We start from the raw sequence: 9,003 nt of genomic DNA, 5'->3' as shown, positions 1-9,003 counted from the left end.
TAGAGGTGGTGATGGAGGTGGTAGTGGAGGTGGTGGAGGTGGTAGTGGTGATGATGGAGGTGGTGGTGGAGGTGGTAGTGGTGGTGATGGAGGTGGTGGTGGAGGTGGTAGTGGTGGTGATGGAGGTGGTGGTGGAGGTGGTAGTGGTGGTGATGGACGTGGTGGTGGAGGTGGTGGACGTGGTGGAGATGGTGGTGGAGATGGTAGAGGTGGTGATGGAGGTGGTAGTGGAGGTGGTGGAGGTGGTAGTGGTGGTGATAGAGGTGGTGATGGAGGTGGTAGAGGTGGTGATGGAGGTGGTGGTGGAGGTGGTAGAGGTGGTGATGGAGGTGGTGGTGGAGGTGGTTCTGGAGATGATGGAGGTTGTGGAGGAGGTGGTGGAGGTGGTAGAGGTGGTAGTGGTGGTGGAGGTGATGGAGGTGGTGGTGGAGGTGGTGGTGGAGGTGGTGAAGGTGGTGCTGGAGATGATGGAGGTTGTGGAGGAGGTGGTGGAGGTGGTGATGGAGGTGGTGGAGATGGTAGAGGTGGTGATGGAGGTGGTAGTGGAGGTGGTGGAGGTGATGGAAGGTTACATATAGGGTCCCATCTGTTCCTCCTGACCTCCACCATCAACAGCTGTGATACTGTCAGCCCATTTACATACTGGAGGCCAGAGTCCCCAAGCAGGAGAATCCTTCAGTGTCCTTGATGTTTGAGGAAAGGGGTTGAAGGCAGAGTCACAAGCTGCCTGCTTTTACATTTAGCTCTTAGTCAGCAGGGCTTTTTGTTGTTTCAACAGTTGGGAGACTTCACATAAAGCTGGGGAAGGTGTGGAGGTGCACACCTTTAACCCCAGCACTCTGGAGGTAGAAGCAGGAGGGTCTCTGAGTTCGAGGCCAGCCTGGTCTACATAGTGAGTTTCAAGACAGCTAGCGTTGTGTAGGTAAGAAAAAAGCAAAAATAAACAAGCAAAAACAAAAACAACAACAACAAAACCCCAACAAAACCAAGGTTCCCGACTTTTCAAGACTAATTGGAAGCCTGGCCCCTGCCCGTGTTTCGGAGCTGAGCAGTAGCCACCCTTCGAAATGTGCTGTGCACATCGTTTCTTCCCCAGCCGCCGTGCTCCCTGCGGTGAGCCTCCAAGGGGACTCTCTTGTGTCCACGATCTACTGGACTCTGTAGGCATCCAAGTCTTCAAACTCCCAGCTACAGGGACTTGGGAGATAACGGAGTTGATAGTGGCAGGCTGGAGACCCTGCCCTGGCCCTTGAGGAAGATAAGGCCTGTGACAAACAACAGGACTCAATCAACCATGGCAACCCTGCACCCCTGATTCAGGGAGCTCTCCGCTCAGAGCTTACCACAGGCCAGGAAAAGGGGGCTGAGGCAATTCATCTTGGTTTCCCTGTCTGATTTTGATCAGCTCCACCTGGATTTCTCTGAAGCCCTGGGCACTTGGAATGCTCCTGTCCCCAGCTGCGGAGCTCAATGAGAAGTTTGCGTAGGATATGCTTTCCATCCTCCTTGAGACAAAAGAAGAGATCATTTCATAATAAAACCCGTGGGTCCTCCACCCACCACCCCGCCACTGCCAACCCTGAGGTTGGTTTTCCATTGGAACCCTCAGTTCACAGGCAGGCAAATTCTGCCCACCCCTCCCTTCCCTCAGGGGAAGTAGCTGAGGCCTTTGTTCACCAATCTCAAGAGTTCACGGCCCCAAACCAGGTTGCAAACAGGCTCCAAGTTGGAGCAGCTGATGGTGCAGATTGATGGGGACTGAGTCACACCTGTGGCCTGGGAGTCACTCAGAAGCATCTGCAAGCCTTTGTGCTTCAGGTACCCAGGCTGCACGCCGAGGCCCAGAGCTGCATGGAGCTGTATCCAGAATGGAGACTCCAGGCCCTTCCGCCGTTAATGTTGTTACTCATGCAGCCCAGTTTCTCAGTATATCGAGCCAGGCTGGGAGGATGTGCCCAGGGTCATGGTGACATGATAAGAATGAACAGGCATTTTGCACCTTGGTGAACGGAAGAACAGTGACTCCATGGTGCCTCGTGTAGCCTGTTCCTTGTCCATGACGATTAGGAAGGATGGCACACACCAGTGATTCCAGCACTGAGCTGAGGCAGGAGACTGCCAGTTCCAGGCTAGTCTGGAACCGTGTAGTGAGCCCTTGTTTAAAACAAATACAGAGTATAGTGTGGGGTCTCTCTTCAGAACTCACAACTCTCTGTCTTGATCTTAAAAGGAGGACTCATGGATCAGGTATCTTGGCAAACTACCTAATATCCCTAACCTCAGTGACCTCCTCTGTACAATGGGCCGATGATGGTTTTAGTTTATACGATTTTGTTTTGGTTTTTGACACAGGGTTTCTTTGTGTAGCCCTGGCTGTCCTGGAACTCCTTCTGTAGACCAGGCTGGGCTCGGACTTACAGAGATCTGCCTGCCTCTGCCATCTTGAGTGCTGGGATTAAGAGGCATGCCCCACCACTCGGCAGTTTATAGAGACTAAATGAACTATTGCTGGTAAAATTTTGGAGCAGTTTGATAGAGAGTAATGTCAGCAAGTGTGGGTAATTGTCACCACCTATGAGCCCTCTCCTAGGGAGAACCATAGGCCGAGTTAGGTCACACGCACACATGCTGGTCACACTATGCTGGTCACACGCACACAGACCTCTCCTTTCCCAGTACATCCGTGTACACACTTTCCCAGTACATCCGTATACACACTTTCCCAGGGCATCCATGAATACACTTTCCCAGTACGTCCGTGTACACACTTTCCCAGTACACCATGTACACACTTTCACTCTCTAACACAGGATGAGAACTTGCTCACTCCAGGTCTCTCCTACCCACCTTGGACATCCTTGAACAGGAAGTGCTGTGTGTTGCTCATTGCAGCTACTATGGCTCCTTCCAGCTGGCAAGACCAAGGAGAGAGCAGACTCCACCCCTGGTCATGGCTCCTCTCACTGCCCCCCAGCAGCCTGGCTATATTAACTTGTTTCTAGAACAGAGACCTTCAAGTTTAAAAGGTGCCCTTGACATTTCTCTTGGGACGGGACAGATATGGGTGGACTTTGGGGTTATCGAGGAAGTGAACGAGTTCTTAACCATTCTGTCGGAATCCATGTGGTCTGGACCCTTGGGATGCAAGGCTCACAGCACGGTGACTGAATCCCCATGCCCGTACCGGTTTGCCTTGGAGGAGGTGCTGAGCCAGGTGGATTTGGAGGTGTTCTCTGATGACAGGAGATCTTAGGAAGATATCAGGTTGGTTCTGAGGCCACATGACTATTAAGGTGACTTCAGGGAACAGTATGCCCTTCATCTCACTGAGATGTTCACCTGGAAAGTGCCTTCTCTTGTGACCTCTCCCACACCAGCCAGGACTGGCACTATACCAGAGCCAGCCTGGTTTTCTCTTTGACTTTTTAGTTACTGTGTGTGTGTACCTGTGTGTGCGCATGTGCACATACATGTAAAGGCCAGAGGTCAACCCCACTGGTGTTCTCAGAATAGTCAGCTGCTTTGCTTGTTTGTTTGTTTCAGTATAGCCTCTCATTGGGATCTGGGGCTCACTGAGTAGGCTAAAAATTAGGCCAGAGAGCCTCAGGGGTGCTCCTATCTGTGGCTGCCCAATTCTGGGATTCCAAGCATGTGTTACCCACGCCTGGCTTGTTACATGGGCTCTGGGAATTGAACTCACGCTTGTGTAGCAGGCCCTTTAAAGACTGAACTATTATTTCCCAAGCCTTCATTTCCATGTTTTTCCTTTTCTCTTTACTTCACTGGGGCCCCTTTTACCAGTGTCTGTACTTCTTTAATTCTGTTTACCAAAACATCAGCCCACAGCTAAGAGGAGAAAAGGCCCTAGCTGGCCCTTTTGCACTCAATGTCTGTCAACAAAGCACCTCTGGGTTTCCTCAAGCTCATTCCCTCCAACCCATGCTATCTGGACCTTCGGGTGTAGCTCCCTAGAGGCGCTGCTGATAAGCAGACCATTCTGTGTTCCCACGCTGCTCATCTGGTGAGCTATCCACAGTCCCAACCTCCCACCACGGTGACAGGCTTTTCAAAGAAACTTCTAAGACATTTTTTTTTTTTACCTCATTACATCTTGTTCCTTAGAGAAAATATAACCACAGTTTGCCTCTTAGAACCTCTGGAATAATCTCCACGGTGATGGTAGAAACGTTGACATGATTTACAATGGCCCTGAGTCACTGTAGTGTGACTTCTAGCATGGATTTCTGACTCCTTTACTTTACTTCCTCCCTGGTCACCCCCACCCCACCCTGCCCATCAGCATCACCATCAGCATCAGCATCACCATCACCCTACCTCCAGTCAATCTCCCCCCCCACCCCCATTCAGCTTTCATAAGTTCCTCAGTTACTCCCCTTCCCTGCCTCATCTATGCTATTGAGTAACTGACTCAAGTACCTGTTCTCCCACTGCCGGACATGGGCTTTTTCTTTCCTTCTCGTCTCCTTGCACTTTGGGGTTTTGGTTTTTTGTTTGTTTGTTTGGTTGGTTTTTTTTTTTTTTTTGGTTTTTCGAGACAGGGTTTCTCTGTGTAGTCCTGGCTGTCCTGGAACTCACTCTGTAAACCAGGCTGGCCTCAAATGCAGAGAGCCGCCTGCCTCTACCTCCCGCATGCTGGGATTAAAGGCGTGCGCCACCACTGTGCTATGTACCCTTGCACTTTTGCTCCATGTATGCAGGCAACAATCTCTTTATAGCATCCTCTGAAAACGATGACTCTTTCCATCTGCCTCCAAAATGCCCACTGTTTACACGCCTGACTAGTTGTTTGGAATCCATGGACTGCGGCACCCAGTGTGGGTGGCTTACTCTGAGCTTTAGAAGCGCTTTTTGTCACCTGTGCCCGGATGGTGGGAGTGCTGCCCTGTTTCTCAGTGATTCTCCCCCTGACTCTGGGTCTTATTTTACAGAGTCCAACTTGGGTCTGGAAATCAGCATTCACTGCCCATGCCACACCTTTCAGCCCAACGGAGACATCCTGGAAAATGTTCACGAGGTGATGGAGATCAAATTCAAAGGTACCGATGCTGAGGTGTGGTGGGATGAGGGGGAGGATAACCCAACAGGAGGCCCCTTGGGAAAGCCAGGAAAGCACCAGCCTCCTTCATAAAGATGGCTGGATTTTTTTAAAAAAATTTATTTATTTTTATTTTATGTGCATTGGTGTTTTCCCTGAATGTATGTCTGTGAGAAGGTGTCAGATCTTGGAGTTACAGACAGTTGTGAGCTGCCATGTGGATGCTAGGAATTGAACCTGGGTCCATCTAGAAGAGCAGCCAGTGCTCCTAACCACTGAGCCACCTCTCTAGCCCCCTCCATAAAGATGGCTGTTTTGCTCTTGGGTGATTATGTTTGGCCCCCAAAGCCCTGAGCACAGCGTTCCACTTGGACAGAATACATTAGCATCGACAAGGCAGCAGGCGTCTTGGGAGTGACGAAATCACCAGGCCAGCTGTCCAGGGAACTGGGACAAGAGTGCCTCTTTCATAAGCTCGGCGAGTCAACAGAGGCAATAAATGCACACCACCGAGCTGATACACGCTCAGCGAACAAGCTGTCCTCCACTCTCCCCAGGGAAATGAACTCCAGTGGGGCCTGAACACGAGTGCCTTGACTTCCCAGCTCAGATGTTGCTGGACCTTCTCGAGCCTTGCCCAGGGATTGTCTGAGTTAATGTGGTTGCTTCCCGGTTCCAGCGTTTGACCATGGGCGTTCGTATAGAGTTGGTGCAAGTGCTGAGAGGCTTTGTAATCTCAGTGTCTAAAATAAGCGCAGTTTTCTGGGGTTCAGGGAAAGTTTCTTTTCCTTTTCTATCTCCATGTTGGGCCACTGAGAAGTGCAGGGGGCAGAAGGCCATCTTGTAGAAGGCGAAGGTTGCTCTTGGCCTAGCAATCCCTTACCCTGCATGGGCTCAACCTCAAACCTTTTATTTATTTTTTTTTAAGCTAAGAGTTTGACATCCTAACTACAGTGCCTTTTGCGTCCTTACCTACAGGCCAGGCTAAGGTGTCCCCTTCCCACCATCACAATATTGTCCCTTGTGCAGAAAGACTTAAAAAAAAGGGAACCACACACCTAGGGCTCCTATTTATCTTATATACCCCAAAGCCCCTTCCTAAGATCAGACTTCCAGAGTTCCTGCCCTGGTAAAGACATTTAGCAGTCAGCTGCTGTCCTTCCCAAACGAGATTCCCCAAGAGAACAAATGCTTCTAAGTTAGGCTTCTCCTTTTCAGCTGAATTTGAGCTCTCTTTCTAAGCTTGCCTTAAAGCTCTGTTTCCTCCTCTGAAAACACCTCTGAACTCCTGAGTCCAAAGGGAATGGCAATGGTTCCTAAGTCTTGTTTCTTTGGCCCCCCACATAGACTATTTCAAACCGTGACACTTTAAATTGCCAGTGGGTCTTCTGCAGTATCTTGACTAATTCAGACTCTAGCAGGAAACCCAAAGTCACAGAATAAGTCTCAGAATCTAAAGTGGCAGCCCCAGAGTGCGTGATAGGTACCCACCTATCATGGGGATACTTCACGGCTTCATGAGGGAACCCAGGATGCATCCATCTCGGGAAGGGCAAGGCACTCTTACACAGGGAGTTGTGAGGGCATCTGATTAGTGTCTGGAAGGGTAGCCATGGGCACCGAGTACTTCTGATACTGGTGGCCCCCCTCAGTCTGTGCCTTCTCGCAGGGTGAGGGGAGGGACTTGGCCTGTACTTTCCTCCCTCACAGACTGTGCTATCCCTCACCCTGACTGGGCAGCCTGTAAGGACACTGCTTGTCTTAGACACGAGGCTGTGGCCTTGCTTCCCTTTGCAGGAGTGGACAATGAAGACGACCATGGCCGGGGAGACCTGGGACGCCTCAAGAAGCAGAAGGATCACCATAACCCTCACCTGATCCTCATGATGATTCCCCCACACCGACTCGACAGCCCGGGCCAGGGTGGGCAGAGGAAGAAGCGGGCGCTGGACACCAATTACTGCTTCCGGTGAGCCTCGGCCCCATAGGGAGTGAGGTCAACCTTCCCTCCTGTGGCACTGACTTGAGAGCTGAGCCTCACACAGTCAAGGGTCCCTGATGCTTTTCACATCAGATAAGAGCATTCATCCTGGTTGACAAGAAGACTGGAGATCTCTTCCAAACCTCTTGTTTTTCTGAGATCCCAGTATCTTCTGTAGCCTGGCTCCATTCAGTCTGGATAAAGTGAAGATGAGGAGGACCAACTGGGATGTTGGTACTGGGGATGCTTGGGGAAAGCCTCCTTACGGTCTTCCTGCCTGTGTACTAGCAAGGTGTGTTTGTGTAGGGGAGATTAGTGCAGGAGCCCATTGAGGAAGTGCTCAGTTCCCTACTGTCTTACTTTCTTTCCCACTGCGTCAATGAAACAGTCTGACAAAACAGCACGAGGGAGAAAGGGCTCATCTTATCTCACTGCTCCAGATTCCACCCACCGCGGAGGGGGTATCAGGTAGGAGCTTGAAGCAGCTGCTCACATTATATTCATAGTCAGAAGAGAAAAATGAATGCACGCTAGTGTTCGGCTCACTTCCTCCCACTCTCCAGCCTAGGGAATGGTGCTACCCACATGGGTGGGGGGGGTTTCCCCACCTCCATTCTTGAAATCAGGATACCTCCCCCAGGCATGCCCCGAGAGGCCCTTCTCACAGGTGATTCTGGACTCTTTCAAGCGGACAATGAGCAGGATCCATCTCATCTATGCGGGGTTGGAGGAGGGAATGGATGGGGAATATAGGATGATCGCCATTCGTGTCTCTTGAGCTAGAGAAAATAGCAATGACTTCAGAAGGGGCCTACCTTCAGAGGCTGTTTCTCGACTTCAGAAGGGATCTACCTTCAGAGGCTGTTTCTCTCCCCATCCCTAGGCGGGGTTTCTCTGTGTAGCCCTGGCTGTCCTGGAACGGAACGCCCTCTGTAGACCAGGCTAGCCTTGAGCTCACAGAGATCCACCTGCCTCTGCCTCCCGAGTGCTGTAATTAAAGGCGTGCGCCACCACTGCCTGGCTTGCAGTTTCTCTTCTTTGTGAACAGCTGGACTGCTCACAGATGTGGGAGGGGTGAGGAAGCCTACACACCCAGGGCTAACAGGAAGAAAATGTTATTGGGAGGGGTCTGAAGGATGACATTCTTGCACACTGTGAGCTGGAAGTGCATCTGTGGACACAGGAAAGCTGGGGTTTGAACAAAGCCTTCCTTCAGGGATGGGTGAGGTTTGGATATGTAGGGATCCAAGAGCAGGGGTGCAGGGGTGCTTCCAGGGAAAGGAGGAGCAGAAAGGGTTAAGTGGCCAGAGAAAATGCCTGGATGGAGTTGGGGTGGGACAACTAAACACTGTTAAGAGATGGCCAGCTCAGGAAACAGAGGGGAGGTGGTGTGGTTGCCACCACCCACACCAAGGCTGGCACAGACATCTGTTCTGTGTATCTGTTTGTCAACCGGGATGAATGCTCTTATCTGTGGACAACAGTGACTTCAGCCCTAGGGGACGTCTTGTGGCTGATTGGTCTGGCTGCTTGATTTTGCCGTTGGAGATAGAGAGACGTTCTGATCTCACCTGGGTTGCTTATTGTGCCGGCTCTTCAGCTTCTTGCCTGTGGTCCGGGGGGTTTCTGGAGCACCAGGTGACTTGTCCGTGCTTAAGAAACAAGAAGGGAAGAGCCAACAGCCTTCCGCTCCCAGCTGTTACTTCTCTAAATAATCAAGCGTCTCTGCCAGAGCTTGTCCTACTTCCTGCCAACTTCTCTAGTTCTGCCTGGCCATTAGTCAGGTCCCATGACCACCCGCCTGCAAGGGTGGCCAGGGAAATGAGTATCCCTGCAATGGGAGGAGTCAAAGAAGGATGGGGTTAGGAAGAAACAATGAAGTCTATCATGGGTCGGCCTTTTCTTTTTCCTTTTTTGTCTTCCTTCCTTCCTTAATTTCTCCTTCCTTCCTTCCTTAATTTCTTCT

General features: G+C 51.0%; 1 protein-coding gene across 1 annotated transcript in view; it reads left to right on the top strand.

Annotated features, from left to right (window-relative positions):
- Positions 1-9,003, top strand: part of Tgfb3 (transforming growth factor beta 3) — a 23,571-nt gene that overhangs the window by 11,718 nt on the left and 2,850 nt on the right. The window contains exons 4-5 of the mRNA XM_005343379.2: positions 4,950-5,057; positions 6,854-7,025. Of these exons, the coding sequence (XP_005343436.1) occupies positions 4,950-5,057; positions 6,854-7,025 (280 nt within the window). The remainder of the gene's footprint in view (positions 1-4,949; positions 5,058-6,853; positions 7,026-9,003) is intronic.

This window comes from Microtus ochrogaster, chromosome 1 (assembly GCF_000317375.1).
Source record: "Microtus ochrogaster isolate Prairie Vole_2 chromosome 1, MicOch1.0, whole genome shotgun sequence".
NCBI lineage: Eukaryota > Metazoa > Chordata > Mammalia > Rodentia > Cricetidae > Microtus > Microtus ochrogaster.
The sequence above is the reverse complement of the archived record's forward strand: the minus strand, read 5'-3'. Positions and strand labels throughout refer to the sequence as shown.